Here is a 22,899-nt window from a genome sequence, read left to right on the forward strand (position 1 = left end):
AAGAACTCCAAGAACTCTTAAACTATGCTTTCGATCAAAAGGTTTATCAAATCTTGTCCGAATGACCTGAAATTTTGCATACACATCCCAAATGACACAACGAAGCTACTTCAACTCTCGGAATTCCATTCCGACTCCTATATCAAAATCTCGCATATCAACCGGAATTTGCCAAAATATCAATTTCGCCAATTCAAGCCTAAATCTTCTCTACAACTCCAAAACCCATTCCGATCGCGCTCCTAAATCACAAATCACCTCCCTAAGCTAACCGAACCATCGAAACTCACATCCGATCCCTCTAACACATAAGTCAACATCCGGTTGACTTTTCCAACTTAATCCTTCTTAAAAGAGACTAAGTGTCTCATTTCTTACCAAAATCCTCTCCAAACTCAAACTAATCAACCCGATCACATAAAACACGGATAACGAAGCGTAAAGAAGCTGAAATGGGGGAAACAGAGCGGTACTCATGAGACGACTGACCGGATCGTCACAGTCTGCTAATTTTGATATGAAAGATTTGTGTGAAGTAAATACAATATTAGGAGTTAAAGTTATAAGGAGTGAATATGGAATAATATTGTCACAAGAACATTATGTTGAGAGACTTCTTCAGAAGTTTGAATATTTTAATGTCACATTTGTAAGCACTCCTTTTGATGCTAACTCTAAGTTGAAAAAGAATAACGGTGACCCAGTTGCTCAGTTTAAATATGCTCAGGTTATTGGGAGTCTGATGCATTTAATGAATTTTACAAGGCTTGATATTGCTTATGCAGTGTGTAGACTGAGTAAATATACTCATAATCCCAACAGAGAGCATTGGTCTGCATTAGCTAGACTAATGCAATATTTGAGAGGAACCATGAATTATGGTATCTTATATAGTGGATTTCCTTTTACTTTAGAAGGGTATAGTGATGTAAACTGGATCTCTAATTCAGATGAGACAAAATCTACTAGTGGTTATGTATTCACCCTTTGTGGTGGTGCAATATCGTGGAAATTAGCAAAATAGATGATCATTGCTAGATCGACTATGGAATCAGAGTTTGTAGCTCTGGAGTTAGCTGGTTCTGAAGCTGAGTGGCTAAGAAACTTCTTAGATAATATCCCTTTAATAAATGACATATTGCCTCATGTGTCTATGCATTATGATTGTCAAGCGGCAATAGTTATTGCAAAGAATAAATCTTATAATTGTAAAAGTAGACATATGAAACTGAGACATGATGTCATAAAATAACTGTTGAGAGATGGAATAATTTTCATTGATTATGTGAAGTCGGATATAAATTTGACTGATCCTCTGACTAAACTTGTGGGAAGAAAATTAATTCTTCAAACCTCTAAAGAGATGGGGTTAAGGATGACATGTTGTCAATAGAGATGGTAACCCAACCTATGTGATTGGAGATCCTATGAAGTAGGTTCATATGGGTAATAACAAGTAGATATTGACACCGATGCACTAAAAGAGAGTGTTTGACTGCTACTAATTGAGAGGCTGAGTTATAACTCTTATTGAAATTCATAGTCCTTATGGATGATGTATTTAAATGCAGTATACACTTGATGAATTCACCTATATGAGAGTGGAGTGGGCCGCTCCTATGAGATTTTGGCCTAGTCTCTAGAGCTCTCATGAATAACCAGGTACACGCATGGCCTATTAGGCGCAAAACCACGTTGAACAGCAAAATTATCGGGGGTCAAAATTTGATTGATAAAATCTCTGACTTACAATAAGAATTATTGATTCATAGAAATATTATATTTCACTAGTAATTCTATGAGTTAAGTTTTATTGGTCTAAGTTTGGTTCATAGTCCTGAAGATACCAATCCTATTACATTTGGACCATACAAATCCAGCAAGTTTATTTTTGAAAGTCTTTAATATAGTGGGTGACTGTGGCAATATTTTAAAGACTTTGTTGACAATTTTCATAATCAAAGTCAAGTGACATCTCTTCTTGAAAATATTAGAAAGGTGGCAAAATGCCTTGGCAAAGTGGCAAATTAATGAGCGACTTTCTTGCCATGCACAACAAGTCTTCATGCAAATGAGGCTATTAATAGCCATTACCAAACACTCCTTTTTCATCAATAATCATTAGCAAGACAAAAAGAAATCCTACTTCTTTCCTTCTAATTTCAGCATGCATCAGCTTTCTTTTGTGGTTTTTCCTTCTCAAACTTTAGTAGTCTAATTTCTCTTGTTCCCCTCTATTAAATAGTTGTGTTTGTATTATTTAATTTTGACGATTCCTGTATCCTCTAAATAAATTATAGATGGGCTTGTTTAATCCTGAGGAAACATTTCACATTGCTGAAATAGTTTCTTAGGATAGTGCCTAGCACAACTCAAACCAACTCGTGTATCTGCTTACAAATAATATTATTGTAGTATTACCATCGTTATTTTTCGGTGTCATTTCCCTACAATTACATTGTCCAAAGAAACTGCAGACTTTTGCCGGCAACTTACATCACAAGAGGAAGAGAGCCTATTTTAGTATAGTGCTAATATAATAATCCTTCAAGATTGTAGTGAATGATGGTTGAGCAAGGAGTAGTAGCCAGCTCTGGCCTATGTTATTAGTTTCATTCGTAGTCTATAAGCCCTTGAAAAAGATGAGAACTTTGAAAGTACAGGGGGTGAATTGTAGCATTTTTAAATTTCTAGTCGACTACTTTTCAAACCTAGTTGACTTATGCGGAGACAGCCTGCACAGAACTGTTAGTCCTTTCGATTTAAACAAGTGTTAATCACAACAAACAATAAAGGAACAAAATATAATATGAGAGCGATACAGTAAATGACATCAGGAATTTTATACTAGTTCGGAACCAATGTGGTATCCTAATCCAGTCCTCTTGGGCTGCAAGAGTTTTGTCTCATAGAGCTCTTTGTAAATTAAATTGAATACAACCTTTGTGATTTTCAGCGATCACCACCAACACTGACAGGGTTGGTTTTCACTCGCTCACCAGCAACGACCATTTGGTTTTCACTCGCTCACCAAAGAAACGAACAATGACACAACCTCTAGGACACACTGCCTCTCCAATATTTTTCTATCTCTCTTTTCTCTTTTGTGTACACAGTAAATCTACTAAAGTGAATTGCAATGCTTGTTAAGAGTAGAATAAAGAACTTGTAGTTGGATAGACAATTGTATAGAAGGCTGCGTACTTTCTTCCTTCATAGAGCTTGTATATTTATAGCCCTTTCAACTTGTTCTAGCTATTGCATAACCTAAGGAAATTTGACCGTTGCTCATTTATTTATTTCCATCATTTGCAGCTACAACACTTGTATGAATATGGATAGTATGTTGACTTGGCACTCCTTTGAAGGTGGATATAGGCATCTTTGTAATATTGATTTTCTTTCCTTGTTTGACTTCTTGTATTTGGACAGATCCTAATTGTCTCCACTTTTCTTTCTTAAATATGTAAATTCTTCATTGAGTACCAGCAAGAGACTCCTTGTGTAGAGGATTCTTTTCCTTTTATGGTAGTAGAATATTTTCTCTTTATTTGAAAGCAATATATTAACTGATCTTCTTTAGAAAACTTTGCATTTCATAACTGCATCTCTACGTGCATCTTCTTCAACGTTCCATATTCTTGATTCAATATTCATGAATTTCCATAAGAGCAATAATCATTCTTTATATGGAACTCAAACTTATCTCCATATATTATTCTCTTTCCACACCAAAGGAGAAATGTAGTAAGAATATTTTTTCATAAATAATAGCATCTTTGAACTCCTATTGAAAATACTCCTTTCTTGATCTTGGAAAATAATCTTCCATAATATAGATATTTTCTTTCCATAGAAAATATATTCTTCTCCTATTATATTGAAAATATTCCTTTCTTGATCTTGGAAAATAATCTCTTTCCATAGTATAAATTGTACTACATTCATAATATATTTTCTTTCCATTTAATATATATTCTTCCTAGGTCTTGTAGTATATTTTCCATGTATTATTTTTCTTCCACAAAATAATAGATCTTCTCCATGATTCTAGCAAACTTCCTTCCATAATATTGAAAAATCTTTCCTTTAGTAGAGATTCTAGTAGAAGTGCAGTAAGTCATTTCATATTTGAAATCCAATTTAAATGTTTGAATCTGAAAGGTAATCATGGAATATTTTCCTTTTTGAACTTTCTGAATCCTTGCCCTTTATAGCTAGAAGATTCTTCTTTCCATACAATAAGTAAATCATCCCAATATATCTTCAATTGTATTCTCTATATAAATATCATCCGTAGTAAATGCTTTCTTCTCCAATTTCATAGTAACTTAAACACTTTTCCTTCGTATCTTCTTCCATAATTTCATATTTATTTGGATCTCCACCAAATCCTTTTTCCTAAATAAACCTGTATAAAAAAAATAAGATTACCACAAGTAAATGTTCTTTGATTAATAATTATGTTGGTTTGTTATCATCAAAATTAATATGTGAAACCTTGAAGCTAAAATCTCCCTATTTTTGATGATTGCAAACCATTGAGTACAAAATAAGAAAATTTAATCAAAGACTTAATTAAAAGCAGTAGATAAACTGGTTATTTTCCTGAGGTCATCTTCTCAAAATGTACGTAACATCAAGTGTGAACTCCCCCTCACTCTATGCATTCCTCAGTTATACTCCCCCTGTCTCCATACATTCTATATGAGTTTTCAAACTTTTGTACATATTATTTTCTCCCCCATTTGTCATCATCAAAATGGTATACTTTTTAAGCAAGAGAACAAAATAACATATAATCAAATCTTAATATTTTCGATATTACCATCAAATAGCATGAGACTACATGATCATTTCAATTATCAAAACTAGTACACAACTGAGAACTATTATCCGTACACATCTAAGATTTATATAAGTAATCAGAGAAATTAAATACCTTTAAAAAGGTCAAGTTGACAAGTTTGAGGTGCAAGGCATTAGTAATCACTTGAGAGCATATATGAAACATAATAGATTACACATGCACTTTAGGTGGACCAAAAGGTAATTTTAAATGATTAAGGGATAAATAGTGGTAGAGAATATTTTGAGTCACTAGACCATATTAACAAGAAAAAGTTTTAACAACCATTTAAGTAAAACTTTTCAAATAGTAGGTATAGTAAAACAAATTAGCAGGCTAAAAATATTTGTAGATGATCAGAATCTTAGGCAAACTTCAACCTATGCTTTGAAACATATAAATGATAATCACAAAAGAGGTAAGATGATAATAAATCATTTTTACTACAAAAGGATACATGGGAATGATACCAATTTCTTTCCTGAAATGAGAAAGTGTCTCAATATCCTCAAGACATGCTTCCATGTTACCTTACCTTTGGCACATTTCTCTTTGGTTAGAGAAGGGCTTACAGGGTTACTCATGTGTAGACATGTGATTTTTGACCCTCCCCAAGATTTTTTATATATTAGTGCAAAATATTTAATTTAGGCATAATATAGATATTTTAAGTAATTTTGACTCTTTTACTCTATTTTATTACAAGAAAACAAAATTTACAAAAATAGGTTCATTAAGGTTTTGTAGTCATTTTTAATCCAAAAAATATACAAAAAAAGGTATCGTATTTTTAATTTAATATGATATTTGAAAATACCAAAAATAGATTTGTTTTAATGATTAGTTTTATTTTAATAATTGTTTGAATAGTAGGACTGATTAATAATTAAGATGGTATTTTTAATCTTGTTCGCGGTGAAAGGATAGAACTTGGGCTCAAGCAACCCGCTTTTAGGCCTAATTTTGGACATAACCCACAATTTCCAAGCCCATACCCCTTAACCTAAAAACCCTACCAAAAAAAACCTAAACTATATATAATGAATAAGAACGAAGAAGGCTGAGGAGAAAATACGCAGGGTTGCGCAGACAAAAACGACCCCCACCTCCCCGCATCGTCTTCTTCAAGCACCCCCACCCCTGGCTTTCCATCTCCTTCCACACACCCCATCCTCTCAAAGAACCAACCACAAATATCAACACATCCCTCCCCACCGTTCTGTTTCTCCGGGAACCAAACGACCTTCCCCATCGACGTCGGGTTTCTTCCTCGTTCTCAAGACCAAAACGAACAGACCCTTCCCTGTCGTACTCATATTCTTTCGAGTTCAATCTTGTGTGTGTGAGTTCCTTTTCACTTGACAAACAAAACAGAGAATGAAATAATAACATAGAGCTCTAATGGAGTTTCAACCGCAACAGCCATGAAAGAAGCTCCACCCCAACGTCACTGCCTCACCAAGCAAACGACCCTCACCAAGCCGGAAATCGAATCAGAGCCTCAGCCACTCATTGCTGCTTCTTCTTCTTGATCCATCACTGCTCAGCAACGCACACACATACATAAATACAGGGGATAAAGAAGAACGAAACAAAAAAAAACGCAAAAGAAACTGAAAAATATATGTGTACATATGTAAAAGAGCTTCTGTTTTTTTTCTTTTTCATTTGATTTCGGTTTTGGATTCAAAATCATGGTGTTTGTTTGAGATCCGGAAGTCTGTTGATTTTGGTTGCCGATGCGAGGTCCGTCGTTGAATGTTGTCACATTCCCGGCTAGCTTCAGGATATATAGGTCGTAGTTCCGTCGAGGCTTCCGACCACTGTTTTGGTCATCAACGGCTCGTTCCATTTCTATTGGAGATCCACTTTGAGGTCCATATCCTTCACCTTTGTGTTTTATACTGATGAATGCAAATATGTTATTGTTGAAATTTTGTTGAAATTTGACTTGATGCAAATGCAAGACCATTTTGTGTAAAAAAAATAAAAAATTCAATGAGTAGACCTAGAGGAGACTAAAAATAGATCAGCTGCCGTGGCTTCTTCTCTTCTTTGAAAAATCCCTTCTTTTCTCCTTCCTCCTGTGCACATACATAAAACACGCACACACACAGTTTTCTCGTGATAGTTGTTGAATTACAAGTTGTTAGTGAGTAAAAAAGCTAATCTCCGTTCGTGTAGTGCACCTTGCGAAAGAAGCTATTGCAAATTTCAAATTAAACCAATTTGATTCCCTGGAAAGGTATGTGCGTTTTATTTACTGACTAATTGACATCATAACATTTTCTTCTTTTTCTAATCCCGTCTATGTGGTATTGTCTTTTCTTTGTTTTTTTTCGTTTTTTTGTATATTAGATTTCAACTGTTCTACTAATTTGGATAGTTTTAGTGTACTTAACGCTATGTGAATTTGCTATTTGTTATAGCCTATAAGATTTCTATTGTCATTATTTGTTAATTCGATTTGATTTGCTACACCTAGATTTAGATGCCCAAAATAAATTGAGGTATGTGTTCGTGCAACTTCGGCCAAACTTTCTTACTAATAACAAAGCGTTATTAATTGTGGACACGTTCGCGTGACAGAATTTTTGACACACCAAACAAATAGGTACACGTACGCGTGACCTGTTTCAAGACTTCCTAATTAAAAGCGGCTAATGCACGTAGGATCTAAAATTGAGTAATAAACAATTTGATTAAGCCAAGTATGATCAAAGAGACCGTGCTAGAACCACGGAACCCAGGAATGCCTAATACCTTCTCCCGGGTTAACAGAATTCCTTACCCGGATTTTTGTGTTCGCAGACCGATAATAGAGTCAACTTCCTCGATTCGGGATTTTAAACCGGTGACTTGGGACACCATAAATTATCCCAAGTGGCGACTCTGAATCTTTAAAAAAATCCCGTTTCGATTGTCCTTTAATTGGAAAAACTCCCTTATATTTATACCCTTCCAGGGGTGTAGGTAAAAAGGAGGTGTGACAGCTCTGGCGACTCTGCTGGGGATCGAACCCAGAATCTCTGGTTCAGGGTTCAAGAATTCGAGCTTGTTAATGATTTTTACTTGGCTTCATTTATTGTAAATATTACTGTATTCTGTGAATCATTTGTGCTAAATGTTATTTTTTTACTGCTTTATTATTGTTTGAATTGTATATAAATATTTTATTACGCCACCTCTCTGAGTCTTCTGAAAATGGTGCACACGTTCGCGTGACCCGCTTTTTCTGTAGAAATTTTACTAAATAGAATGGGGCTGGGCAAGCGACAAGGCCGGGTAGACTTCAGTGCTTCCAGTACGTCGCCCCCTCTTCGGCCCCAGTTGTCCGCTCGGGTACCCCAAGTCTAGACCAAAACTCCAGGATTTAAACCTAGAAAAACACAGCCTCATACCGGATCCCTAGTAGGAACGTGTGTTTGCATCATGTGTATTTGACTTAGGGGACTCAACACAGGGGTTGGGTCCATCTAGGACAGGTGTACCCAAAATAACAGACCATCTTGATGCATCCTATGTGCTATATATTGCATTTATTCAAGGGTAAAAGGATCATTTGGCAGACCAATGATAGTTGAGGGCAAATGAAAAAAGAAGAAAAAGAGGGTGAAGTGTGAAAATAAAGCGAGTAGGGCCTAATTATATTTTCTGTCACATTTTTGTTAAGAATTAAAAAAAGAGCTTGAAAATTAAAAAAAAAGAGATTTTGCACTCTTCATCATTTTCCAAAAAATCAAAAATCAAAAAAAGAAGGAAAAAGAAAATCCAAAAAAAGATGTTGCATTTTTCATCATTTTCAAGGAAAAATCAAAAAAATATTTTCTCTAAATTAGTTGTTCTTGTTTTAATTCTCGCCCGTATCCAATCTGCCCGAACTACACATAACTGATTCTCGTCTTTCGGGGCGGGATACGTAGGCAACCCACATAGGGTCCGGTCTTCCTAGTAAATCTTAAGTTCTTGGCTTTGCAGGGTCTTAGCCAAATTTTGCACTTCTATCCACCTTTTGGCCAAATAAGTCATTTTGCAAAAATAGTCCCAATTATGTCTTGCATGTGTTTAATAGGGAGTGTTATTATCTCACATTGTGCTGGTTAAAATTTTCTCATACAGGTGTGGATTTACACCCCGTAACCATCCGGTCAGGATCACTCAGTCAGGAGTTGCTTCAGGAGACTTATTTTATATTTATGTTTTGAGTCAGTTTTTCATTTTATGTCGTCTTTTACTTTATAGTTTTGTACAGTAATGTCAAGTCTTTTGTTATTGTATTTTCTGCTTTATATTTGAAAAAATGTGTTGTAAATCAAAATCAAAAAAAAAGATGTTGCATTTATATTTCCGTTATAAGTTTTCTTTAGAATGCTAATTCTAGAAATGAAAAAAAAAATTGAGGTTGTTTTTCCTTTAGGCAATTAATATCTAGGACTTAAAATGAATTGTTTTTATGTTTCCTTTAGTATATTAGGACCAAAATTCAAAAAGAAAAAGAGAATTTTATTTTAGTACTTCTTTAATAGCTTTCTTTAAGGTGTTAATTCCAAAATCCAAAAAGATTTTCTTTTGAGGTGTTTCTTTGGGAAATTAGTGAAAAATGAAAAAAACTCTATTTATTTTCGTTAGAACTTTAGGATATTGTACATAGAAAAATACTTTATCTTTTGTTTATCATTAGAATTTCCCCTTTAGGTAATCAAAAACTGAAATCCAAAAATATCTTTTATCTTGTTCATTTCTCGTTTCGAAATCCTTCTTCAGGGATATCAAATGCAAGTTCAAAAAAGGATTCTCTTCTAGGGGTTGTTCCTTAATAATTTCCGTAGAGTATTTATTTCAAAAAGAAGAAAAATCTAAAAAAGGGGTTTGCTTCTTTTATTTCTCTTTTCTTATCAGATTGTCAAAAAAGGGGAAAAAGAGAACGTTGGTTTGTTTACTTTATTTCCGATCTTTCAGAACTATGCAAAAAGCTGATTCATGCGGCGTCATGATACGTAGGCAGCCTACATAGGGTTGTATCAAATCATTTTTTCTAAACTGTTAAAAGAACGGAAAAAAGGGAAAAAGGAAAAAGAGAAAGAAAAAAAGAGATGAAATTATGGGATGTGAGAAATGAGAGAAAGAAAAGAGTGATGATTAAAAAAAATACAAGAGGAAGGAAAATGAGCAAGATAAGAAGTGCTAGAAAAATAAAGAAAAGAGAGGCAGAAATGAACGAATTGGGATGATGCTAACTGACCTTTGTACCCTCGAAGTCATTTTAGAATCGATAACTGTGGCTAGGTGCATTGCATATGAAGTGAGATTATCTTATGTTAAATGTCCTAACGCTAACGTGATGGTTTTATTTTGTTATATTCATAGCAGAAGGGTGGTTGGTTTGTGGTTTTAAAGTGGTAACTCTTCTCTACAACATAAGGTCAAAAGGCAATGACAGACAACAACAGAACTGATTTGGTTGATACCGGTGCTCGAAAGTAGTTGGTTGAACAGGACAATGGGTTGGTTGAAGAGGTAAAGATGTTAGAACAACACATGGCTGACATGTATCAGGCTTGGATGACTGGGAAAGTACCACCCCCGCCACCACCTAGCCTCCTAGATGCCATCCTTACCCAAGCTCCGAACACAATGCCAGATGATCCTCCATACTCTCCAGATCTACCCACTTATCACAGCTTTCCCAACCGTCTTAGTATCTCCATCACTCATCCTCCAATTACCTCTCCCCAAAATCACCCTCCTGTCACATATATTATCCCCGACGATGAATACTCATTCAAAGCTCATGATGCCCAATATTACCCCTTAGAGGTTTCCCACAAGGTTCCCAACTCATACAAGCAGGGTCCGCGGGATGGGTCTCATATTGTAAATGAAGAGTTCACACGAAGAAAAGGGCGAGATGGGATACCCAGGAGGCTGAAAGGCATATAACAGTCTTCAAAGAACAAGCAAGGAACGGGAGACCAGGGTAGCATGTCTTACAAAGAATTGTCTATGTCCCCCGACGTTCATCTGCCTGCGAGGTTTAAAGTGCCAAAGTTTAACTTGTATGATGGGTGTGGGGATCCGGTAGCCCATTTAAGGGATTACTGCAATAAAATGAGAAGTGTTGGCAAGAAGATGATTTGTTGATGGTGTACTTCAGTGAGAGCTTAACTAGGGCAGCCTTGGAATGGCATAATCGCCAAGATGTTGGTAAGCGACCTACATTGGGTGACATGACTCAAGATTTTGTTCGATACTTTCACTACAGATCATGTGTTACCCCAGACCGCTCCTCCCTATCTAAAATGGAAAAGAAGCCGAAAAAAAGCTTTAGGGAGTTTGGGCTCAGATGGAGGGAGCAAGCTGCTCGAGTCAATACCCCGATTGGTGAAGAAGAAATGGTTGAGCTTTTCCTACAAGACCAAAGGCCCACCTACTTCAGTCATTTGATCCTGGCCTTGGGAAAGCCTTTCAAAGATGTGTTAAAAATAGGGGAGCTAGTGGAAGAGGGAATCAAGTCAGGCAAAATCATGAGTTGTTCGAAAGACATTTTGAACATCCCAGTAAGCTTGGGTGGAAGAAAGAGAAACAAAAAAGATGATCTGATGGGCTTTCCCGATCAACACTTCCAGCCTCTACATCGTCCCCATGGATATCCTGATGCCCCAGATGATCCTCCCCAATGCCACTTCTCTCCATAGAACTCCCAAAATCGTACATCACTCTCCCAGTACCTAGCTCCACAAAATGCCTATCCACCCCCACGAGCCTACCGAAAACCCCCTAGATCAGGTTTCCGGCCCAATCAAGCATTTAAGAATGAGAGGTTGCTGAAAAAAGAAAAGGCTTTCACCCCATTGGGAGTGTCATCCGCCAGTTTGTTCCAAAAGTTGAAGCAATTGTACATGTTGAAACCGATCCAGATAAAAATGCCAAATCCTCTTCCAAAGTAGTTTGATTTTTTTCAAAGGTGCGCATATTGCTCAGATGCCCCGGGGCATGACATAGAGAAGTGTTGGAATCTGAAGAAAACAATTTAGAAGCTTATTGATGCAGGTGACATTGTCGTGCAAAATCCAGATGCAGCAGACACTAGCCAAAGTCCATCACCTGCTCGCAATGAGACACATATGGTGAGTATGATTTGTTTTGAAATAGAATATGAAAATTCTTCTGAGATCCTCGAAGGTCCATGCGCTGCAAAGTTTTCAGTGCTATCAGAGGTTGATCTTAAGAACGAGCCAGCAAAGGGAACCCAAAAGCAATTTGTTAAGAACAATGTGATGGAAGTTTGTGAAGCTCCTAGTAATGTTGATGCAGAATTCAGTGGCTAAGATACCGAGCTTGGAAATTGGAAAGACGCTCATGTCTTGGTTAGCCAGAGGGAGTTTTGGTGGTTTATTTTGTTGTCATTTCTGTTGTCCGGGTTATTTTAGGGTTGTAATCCAGATATTGTCTTGTGACTCAAACCTTTCTGTCCTCTTATTTTGCATAGTTTGTTTAGTCTAGTAGCCTGCTTAGTGTTTTATAGGTTTGTAACCCCAGTCTAGTTTGTCTATTTTGTTGTCCAAACCCTTTCACCATCTGTCTAATGCAAGTTTCTGTTTTCTGTTATTTCCAGTCATTTTTGTTTAGTTCTCTTTTCCTTTTATGGTCCTTTTCCCGTTGACTCTAGTGACGTGACATGCACGCGTAATTCTCAGCCTGGTTTTAAAAGTCAGTTTAATCACGAAGCAATGAAACAATGAAATAAGTAAAGGCATTTTGAGATCACTTCAGGCCCAAATTGTGTGAAATCGGGGCAGGTAGAACATAAAAATACACTATTGAAATGCATCATACTGCATCAAGTGAAGATAATGACAAGTTTGCCCCAAATTTGTAGGGGGACCGTTCGCGGTAATGACAGTGAGAGTGTTGTCCAATGGTGCTTTGTATATAACAAATGTAGAAGGCGAATGTGTGGGTACGGTTATCAAGTTTGGCACAACCAAAGGATGTTACGAATGTTTTTCTTGATTTGTTTAATTGTGTTGTTTGTTCTTGGCAGGTTTTTAAGGTTGGAATGACAAAGGCATTTTGTTCTGCTATCTAAACACTTTATCCCTCGTCACTCCTTTTGAGCCTTATTTATTTTCTTTCATACCCCTCTTTCAAAATCAGTAGCGAATATCAGAAACACAAGCATGAAAGATAAGAAAAGGAAGAAAGAAAGAGAGAAAGAAAAGGAAAGAGAAAGAAAGAAAGAAAAAGAAAAAAAAAGAGAAAAGAAGGAAAGAGAAAAGAAAAAGAAAAAGAGAAAAGAAGAAAAAGAGAAAAGAAGAAAAAGAAAAAAGGAAAAGAAGAAAGAAAAAACAACAAAACAACAAACAAAGAAAAGGAAGAAAGAAAAGAAAATAAAAGAAGAAAAAGAAAAGAAAAATCACAACAACAGAGCAATTCCTATGTCATGAACTACGTTTGACCTGATTCCTTTTAAGGATACGTAGGCAGCCTCACGGTTCGGTCTCATCAAAATAATAATCCAAAAGTCCTCAAGCAAGAAACTGGGACAGAAGTTGTGGTTGTTGTAAGAAATCTGGTTCCGAAAGTTGTAATTTTGAACGCATGATGAGTTGTTTTGAGCCTTTTGATACCCTTTCTTTTTAACCCTATCCAAAAGCCCACAGTACGGTCCAAAGAAAGACCTTCCGATCAGTCTTTGAGAAATGCCAAGTCAAGCAAGGAGAGGTAATGAATATCGGGGGCAACACTCTGTTCCAAGCAGAAAAATGTAGATAATGAGAGAGTCTTATTGGTGAAAACCCTCACGGGCACCGTAAGGCGACAGGAGCTGAGAGAAGTCAAAATGAGAGAGTTTTTTTGGTGAAAACCCTCGCGGCCACTGTAAGACAACGGTAAGTTGAGAAAAAGAACAAAATGAGAGAGGCTTGATGGTGAAAACCCTTCCAACACTACAAGTCGAATAAGGATTGTGAATCAGATTGGATAATCGGAGCATTGAAGCCCAGTTTCACGGTTTAGAGGTATAACATGAGTTGAACATCAGACTTGCTCAACATAATAGGCTATAGGTGCATGTCATGGTCATTAGAGTTGGTATCCACATCTGATAGGTTTCTACTTTGTAGTTTTCTTGTTAGGAATGACCTCTTTCCTTTGTCCTTTACTCTGTTCCTTTTGTCTTGTTTACTTCCTCTTCCTGAGTCTGTTTGGTCAAAACAAGGAGAAATGGCTTCAAAATCTGCCATCAGCTTTCCAATTGCACAAAATGGGATCTGTCCAGAACATCAGTATCATAAGTCAGGAAAACAATAAGCGCACCGAGTTGGTAGCAATCAACATGCTTTGGGGTCCATGAGAAATACAAAGGTTTGGTATATTTCAATTCGCGAACAGTGCAACAGATAGAGGATGTTGGGTGAACGGGTCAAAGGTATTCTATATGATGAGGTCAACAAAGAAAGTGTTTAACCAGTGACAAGCAAGGTCTTCCAAGCAGAAATCAAAGTTATCGTGACAAGCGAGGGAACAATAGACTTCAAGGCCAAGTCTAGTGATTTAAGTCAGGAAAGAACAACATGCGCACTAAGTGGATGGAAATTAACGTGCTTTGGAATTCATGAGAAACACAAAGGTGCAGTACATGTCAACACAAGAGCACGATGCAACAGATGGAGGATATTAGGTGAACAAATCAAAGGTATTTTCGGTGAAACACAAAGGTTGGTAAATGTAAGTTCATGAGCAATGCAACGGACAAAAGGAATTGGGTCTGAACGGAGAAGGGGTATTTTCTGTGATAAGGATGATAGAGAAAGTGGTTAGTCCATAAGAAAGCAAGGTCCTCGAGTGGAAATCAGTTATTGTCACACCTCCTTTTTGCGCGCCCGGCCCCGAAGGGTTAAAATGCGCGAGGGGAGTTTTTTCAATTTAAGTGACAATATTCGAAATGAGATTATTTATTTAATTCAGAGTCGCCACTTGGGAAAGGTTTGGCTTTAGGTGTCCCAAGTCACCGGTTTATCTTGAATCCCAAATCGAGGAAATTTTCGACTTTTCCAAATGAAGTCTGCGAACCAGAAATTCTAAGTAAGGAATTCTGTTGACCCGAGGGAAGGTGTTAGGCACCCTCGAATCCCGTGGTTCTAGCACGGTCGCTTAAATTGTTATAATGGCTAAATATCTGATTTAAATACATGTTATGACTTACGTGCTTTTATTAAGTTTAAACCGCTTTTATTATTATCATTTATTTTTATAGAATTGCAACGTCGTGAAAATGTATCTCGAACTACGTCGCAATCAATGCACCCGTAATTGTTAAACACACTTCGACTCCGTTGAGATTTGGATTCGGGTCACATCAATGCGCACCCAAATTTAAGAATATAATTTAATCGAGCCGCGCCTAAAGAGTTTAACGCATTATTATTTTTGGAGAAGGCCATGAAATTTGCTAAACGGCCTGTCCCGAATTCTAAATATTTATTATGGTTAGTTATTGAGGGCCCCGCAATTTGCATTCTTACCTGGCAAGGCTCGTCTCATTATTTTAGAAAAGGATATCCTGAAGCGACTACATTTCTATTACATTTGTCTCTAATAAATAAAAGAGAAAAAATACCAAACTTACTTGTTTAAGTATCTAACATACTAAATCTCTACTGTATATGACGAGTCCGAATTTTGCTTGATTGCCTAATTGATTGTTTATGAGGTGAGAATTATTTCATGCCTCGTCTTCAAGGAGTGAATAAGTTTTGTTAATTTGATAGGAGGGATTGCAAGCAACAGATAACTCATACTAAATTTACATTAAACAAACCTTAAGTTTGAACTTTATAATTAACTTATTTAGGCTTGATAAATGAAATCGGCTACTTATTAAGAAAAACTACTGTTAATTGGATTCGAGAATGCCTATTAGTTTTCCTCGAAAGTCATCGCATTATTCCGAAATGATGAATCTATATTGAAGCCCATATCGAAACTATGTAGAAACAAGTAGTCTAACAAAAGGGTTGGCGTACATTATTACCCTGTTAACGTAACGTTGCATGAGAATTAGTTTGGGGTACACTTATCTTGAAGTCAAATGGAACTGAATATAGCAGATTCGATAGTTCAGAAATCTAGGCAAAAATACATACATATGCTTGCTATGATTCTATGTTATGATGTCATAACTGAAACAAACTAACGGTTGAATGCATTAAAACACATCTGTTCTAACAAGCCAATGCTATCTAATTGTTCATCTCAACTTAGACTGTATGTTAGTTTATACAGAGTATTTGCAGTTTCCCGTTAAATAAATACAGGTCAAACTAACATTCAACCTATTTTTGAACACAAGTATTATAAAGTAAACAGACATTCGTTTCTTTATTTCTGCTTCAACTTCAAACTTTCAACAACATATGGTTTCAGAAGTTGTGTACCTGGAAATGTTTGACAACTGAAGAAAAAGGGAAGTCAGCAGAGTAATAATGGCAACAAGTGCAGCAGCAGTAACAGCAGGTAACCAAAATCCCAGTGCAAGATGCAGTTAGAGCCGATGGAAAAATGGCAAAAATGAAACAATTTCCCAGTAGTGTGGAATCAGAATTTAGGCAGAACAAATCCAGAAGTGAACTAAAGCTACCACCCAACCAGTAACCTTAATCAAGACTCAGAAGAAAACAATATGGGACAAGGAAATCCAGACCAATGAGAATCAAGACAGATGAAAATGCAGTCCCTTTTTCTGTGATATGCCTCTATCTATCTATTTCTGTCTGTGTGTGTATCTATTTCTCAGAACTTCAGCTCTCCTCCTTCTTATTTCTCTCCCTCTCTCTATCTTTTATCTCTCTCTTATCTTTGTCCTCTGTCTTATCTCTTTTTTTTTGTTCCCTTAAACTGATGGAAGTTCTTCCCTTTATAAGCCTAAAGTCTGCCCTTTAACAGCCTGTTCATCAATCACCCAAACACCCTCCCATGTGCTCCCTCTTTTTCAGTTTCCACTCAAACTTTTAAGTATATAAACCCCCATGATATTCCCTGGCAGACTTACCTTTTAAGTGAGGGTTAATATTTCTAAACTAAAACAGGATATGGGCAGCAGAGTATAATCTGACAGCATATGCTGTCAAACTATTTTAAATGTAACAAAGGCCTTTATGCACATGCTGTGCACAAGTGCACATGCCCTCCAATTCTGACTGCAACTAAACAAAACCAATCCTTTTATATTTCTGATTCCGATTAACAACTATAAGTAGCTAAATTCAATTCCTAACTGATTCATACTTTGATTCAAACAAAGTTGCAGCAGGCAACAAGTTCAATTGTTAACATTTGAAATACTGAAATTAATTGACGACATTTGTCGACTCGACTATATTAGTTATAACACATACAACCAAAATCAGACATTTAACAGTATAGGACACATGATTCGAATTGTATTGACTAAGCAGAATTGTACCCGAGGAATCAGTTAATCAGTTCAATTTTGAAATTCAACCAATTGCACAACAAATACATACATACACATTATCAGAACAAGTAAGAAGAAGAAACTCAATCAAACAACAAAGGTTCAGGCAAGGTGGACAGGACACAGTTGATAAAACTCAAAACACAGATTTCACGAAACATGAACAGCCTTTAGAACAATCACATGGACTAAAACAAATAAAGAAAAGAAAGCAAAACTCACCTTAAAATCCGAAAAATCAAAAGACCCTAGCTTGGACTCGAACAGACCTTTCTTAAGGCTGAACGGACTTTAATCGAAGTGTTTCTCAGATGAGAAACACTTCGATTAAGGTCCATTAGACCTTAATCTCTTCGGCTTGAACAAGAATCAGATCTGGGATTCATGCTTTCCTGGTCAGATTCGGACCAAACCAAGCATGGTTTGGTCACGAGGGGGGTCTGGGGAGTGTCTGGTGTGAAACTGGGGTCAAACGGTGTAAGTCAGGTTCCGACTCGAATCTTCAAATGAAGATTCGAGAAGGTGGGAAGGGATTCGAGCTAGGTGGTTAGCAGATCCAAGTTCAGGATGGCAAGGAGGTTCTATGGTGTTAAGGGGAAGGTCACCGGCGTTCATGCCGCCGGGTTTCTGGTGAAGGGAGATGGAGGCGGCTAGGGTTTGAAGGGGAATGGTCTGTGAAGACGAAGGCCGGGGTATTGGATAGGGGGGCAGGGTATGGTTGGAAGATTATATATGGGATGGGTGGGTTGATCTCGGTCGTTGGATGAGGCAAGATGGAAGGCCCAGATCTTTCATCTGATGGGGAAACAGTGGCGTTTCATCCTAAAGGGGTTTGGGTCGGTCCGGGTGGAAACGGGTCGGGTTCCTCAGTGGGTTATGGGGAATTGATCTTGGCCGTTGATCAATTTGAGATCAACGGCCCAGATCAGACTGGATTAACACGGCGTCGTTTGGACGCTCTGGGTGTTAGCTGGTGTGGACCGGGTTTCACAGGGGTTTTGGGCTGAGTTTGTTTGGGCCAATTTGTTTAAAATTGGCCCAAGTCCGAAAAGATTTTTTTTTATTATTTTATTTTCTTCTTTATTTTAAAAACAAAACCTAAGTAAATCAAATTAAAATTAAATAAACACTTAATACAATTATTTGCACACACCTTAAAATATTTTAAAACAGGTAAAATCAAGCAAAAACAAAATCACGGACAAAGATGCCTATTTATGATTTTCTATTTAACAACCGGATTACGGTTCAAATTATGCATGACACATACATTTTTTGTATTTTGTTTTAATAAAATAAAATGGGCAAAAAATCATAAATAATTAACAAAGTGCCATGTAAAAATCCAAAAATTGTACAGCAGGACCAATTGTTATTATTTTTTTATTTCTTTTGGAGCGATTGTCGCGCGAAACAAAAATCACGTGCTCACAGCTGCCCCTCTTTGTTCGGAAACACGAAGAGTTTTCGTGCAAAGATAAAGTGAGCGTGTATGAGCGATTTTTGCCTATGGACTACTCCGTGTGAAGCATGTTTTTGAAAGATCTGACCGAATCTTGCTTCAAAGATTTCCTACATATCCTGGGCTAAACAGGAATCAGGTCAATGTAGTTCGGGAAAATTTTGGTAGCTGGGACTACCATGGGATTGAAATGCTTGCTGTTACTGCTGTTGCTGTTGTCACTGCTGCGTCACTGACCGCCTTATTACAACCAAAGGAAAATTGGAACTGAACTAACTACTTATATGCATGTCAACTGCGAGTTACAAGATTCCTATCTATGATTCTTTTGCGACTTGATCTTGGGTCTTAGCTGATTGTGCTTGGAGACTTTGATCCGAATCTTGATGCTTGCGAGTTGCGGCGACTTGTTCAATCTTTGGGATACTGAGTGAAACGCGACTGGCAGAGTTCAGGACCTTAGTAAAATGTTGGAGTCGATCCGCCTTCCATTTACTCTGATATTATCGGGACATCTTCTTTTTGTCTTTTTCCTTCTTTGATTCTGAGTTGAGACTCATCTCGTGGGTCATTTCGAATCGGGTGGCTCGAGGTTAGACCTGCGGGAGAAAACAAACAAACGAACGAAATTTTCTGCCCTAATGCTGACTAAAGGAAAAATTCAATTTAGGGTTTAAAACCCTAATGCTGATTGCATGGAAAAGCTCAGTTTAGGGTTTAAAACCCTAATGCTGGCTGAATGGAAAAAAGTTCAGTTTAGGGTTTAAAACCCTAATGCTGACTAAAGGAAAAATTCAGTTTAGGGTTTAAAACCCTAATGCTGATTGCATGGAAAAGCTCAGTTTAGGGTTTAAAACCCTAATGCTGGCTGAATGGAAAAAGTTCAGTTTAGGGTTTAAAACCCTAATGCTGACTAAAGGAAAAATTCAGTTTAGGGTTTAAAACCCTAATGCTGATTGCATGGAAAAGCTCAGTTTAGGGTTTAAAACCCTAATGCTGGCTGAAAGGAAAAGCTCAGTTTAGGGTTTAAAACCCTAATGCTGGCTGAATGGAAAAGCTCAGTTTAGGGTTTAAAACCCTAATGCTGGCTGAAAGGAAAAAATTCAGTTTAGGGTTTAAAACCCTAATGCTGACTAAAGGAAAAATTCATTTTAGGGTTTTAAAACCCTAATGCTGATTGCATGAAAAAACTCAGTTTAGGGGTTTAAAACCCTAATGCTGGTTGAATGGAAAATTCAGTTTAGGGTTTAAAACCCTAATGCTGACTAAAGGAAAAATTTCAGTTTAGGGTTTAAAACCCTAATGCTGACTAAAGGAAAAATTCAGTTTAGGGTTTAAAACCCTAATGCTGATTGCATGGAAAAGCTCAGTTTAGGGTTTAAAACCCTAATGCTGGCTGAATGGGAAAAAGTTCAGTTTAGGGTTTAAAACCCTAATGCTGACTAAAGGAAAAATTCAGTTTAGGGTTTAAAACCCTAATGCTGATTGCATGGAAAAGCTCAGTTTAGGGTTTAAAACCCTAATGCTGGCTGAATGGGAAAAAAGTTCAGTTTAGGGTTTAAAACCCTAATGCTGACTAAAGGAAAAATTCAGTTTAGGGTTTAAAACCCTAATGCTGATTGCATGGAAAAGCTCAGTTTAGGGTTTAAAACCCTAATGCTGGCTGAAAGGAAAAGCTCAGTTTAGGGTTTAAAACCCTAATGCTGGCTGAATGGAAAAGCTCAGTTTAGGGTTTAAAACCCTAATGCTGGCTGAAAGGAAAAAATTCAGTTTAGGGTTTAAAACCCTAATGCTGACTAAAGGAAAAATTCAGTTTAGGGTTTTAAAACCCTAATGCTGATCGCTTGGAAAAGCTCAGTTTAGGGTTTAAAACCCTAATGCTGACTGCATGGAAAAGCTCAGTTTAGGGTTTAAAACCCTAATGCTGGCTGAATGGAAAAAAATTCAGTTTAGGGTTTAAAACCCTAATGCTGATTGCATGGAAAAACTCAGTTTAGGGTTTAAAACCCTAATGCTGGCTGAATGGGAAAAAGTTCAGTTTAGGGTTTAAAACCCTAATACTGACTAGAGGAAAAATTCAGTTTAGGGTTTAAAACCCTAATGCTGATTGCATGGCAAAGCTCAGTTTAGGGTTAAAAACCCTAATGCTGGCTGAAAGGGAAAAAAAAAGTTCAGTTTAGGGTTTAAAAACCCTAATGCTGACTAGCTGTGGACAAAATTCGAGAACAACAACTGACCTCTTTTTTTTTTTTTGAATTTTCTTGTTTTAGTAAAAGACAAAAGGGAGTTTCGTGGAAACTTACCTTTCGAGTGAATTCCTTATTGCCAAAATACTTCTTGTACCCGTGCACCTTCTTCTTTGGGCGACACCTGCTTCTTGCACGGTTGTCTTGGATTAGACCTGTTTCAACTTTTCAGACAAAGAACATTTGTTAGTTCGGAAATGACGGTCGGTTTGGTGACCTTGATCGTTCCCGGTTGCTTTGTTGCGTCTTCATTTCTGTTGCGAAGTCCCGCCATTGATTTGATTCATATGTCGGAACCTTTTAGACTGCTCAGGCTTGTATTTCCAGATTCCGTAATGATTTGCCTCGCAAGGTTTTTTTTTTTGTCTCGTTTTGCTTGGAGGTTCCCAATGGGGATTTTATTGGAGGTATTCTGTGGGGATTTGTACAAAAGGAAGCTCTATGGGGGGGAATATTTACAAAGGGGATTCTTTGTGTGGAGTTTTGTACAACGGGGCATGTCGGATATTTGTTTCAAAGCGGGCTTTCTAGGATTTGTTGGGGTGAGCTTGCTGGGGAATTTTTACAAAGGGACTCGCTGGGGATGTGCTGGGGAAATTCCAACGGGGAATTTTTTTTCATATATATTGGGGAGACTCTGTGGGGGATTGTACAAGGGGAGACTCTGTGGGGATTCGTCCGAAGGTGGACTTGCTGGGGGAAATTTCTCTTTTTCCTTTTTACTTCGAACGCCATCAAACATCATGATCCATCAAGTTTGGACAGACGTACCAACGAAACGGGGTGTTTTCCTTCATGAAACGGAACTCCGTGAAAACAAACCTGCCACCTGCCCTTTCCGGTGTATCCTGAACTTGGGGTTAAAACATAAAAGGGATTCGAAGAGGAATAAAGAAAGGAGAAAACAAATTTCAGGAAGGGAGTGTCCCTTTTGGGACGAGAAAGACTTATCTGAGGAAGATAACGCTGGCTTTAAATGACATGACATGCTCTTTGGATTGGACGCCTGACCTTCCATGAACTTGTGTTTCTCCGAACCAGAACGGATCTGTGATTCCAAACCGGTGGAACTTTGCCGAGACCTCCTTGGGGTGGAGTCATTCTTTTCGGCCAACAGCGCCCTTTGCGGGTTTTTGCCGGCTGACCTCTCTCATTTCTCTTCCTGTAATCGCTTGATAGCACTCTTTATGAGTTTTATTAAACAAGCTCTCTCATTTTCGTTTCTCTACTCCCGTCGCCTCGTGGTGCCCGAAGGTTTTCACCGACTAGACTCTCTCATTTTATCTCTCTCAATTCAGAGTGTGCCGGTCTCCATTTGTGACGCTTATTGGTTTCCTAATATCTTTGGTAATTGATTTGAAGGCTTGTGCTTGGTAAAGAGAGGTAGATAATACTAACTTCTAAACTGCTCGACGTGCCCCAGTTTCAATTTCAGGGTGAATGAGATTTTATTGTTGGTGTGACTGAACCTCAGGGAGAGGCTGCCTACGTATCCTTTCGGAATCAAGTCAAACGTAGTTCAGGCCTCAATCAATGTTTTTTTTATAAGCGGCTCAAAGGTTTGTAGAGAGAATTGGGCAGTGTTTGGGGAGTAGTGGGGAATAAAACCTTCATCATTTCAAATGTGTCAAGACTACTGGAGTATAATTCAGACGTAGTATCTCTTGACTGCATCCGCATTTACTGCTGTGTCGGGGTCATTTCCTTCGATATCACCTAAATACAATGCTCCTCTCGGCAATATCTTCCTTATGATGTATGGGCCTTTCCAATTTGGAGCAAACTTCCCTTTTGCTTCCTCATGATGCGGCAGAATACGCCTCAGTACCAGCTGACCTACTTCGAAATTCCTGGGTCGGACTTT

The 22,899-nt window shown here is 37.5% G+C and overlaps 1 protein-coding gene across 1 annotated transcript; it reads left to right on the forward strand.

Annotated features, from left to right (window-relative positions):
• Nucleotides 1-475: 475 nt before the first annotated feature.
• Nucleotides 476-1,024, forward strand: LOC138876440 (secreted RxLR effector protein 161-like). Its single transcript, XM_070155372.1, has one exon. The coding sequence runs from the start codon at nucleotides 476-478 to the stop codon at nucleotides 1,022-1,024; it is 549 nt and encodes a 182-aa protein (XP_070011473.1).
• The last annotated feature ends 21,875 nt before the right edge of the window (nucleotides 1,025-22,899 follow it).

This window comes from Nicotiana sylvestris, chromosome 1 (genome assembly GCF_000393655.2).
Source record: "Nicotiana sylvestris chromosome 1, ASM39365v2, whole genome shotgun sequence".
NCBI classification, from domain to species: domain Eukaryota; kingdom Viridiplantae; phylum Streptophyta; class Magnoliopsida; order Solanales; family Solanaceae; genus Nicotiana; species Nicotiana sylvestris.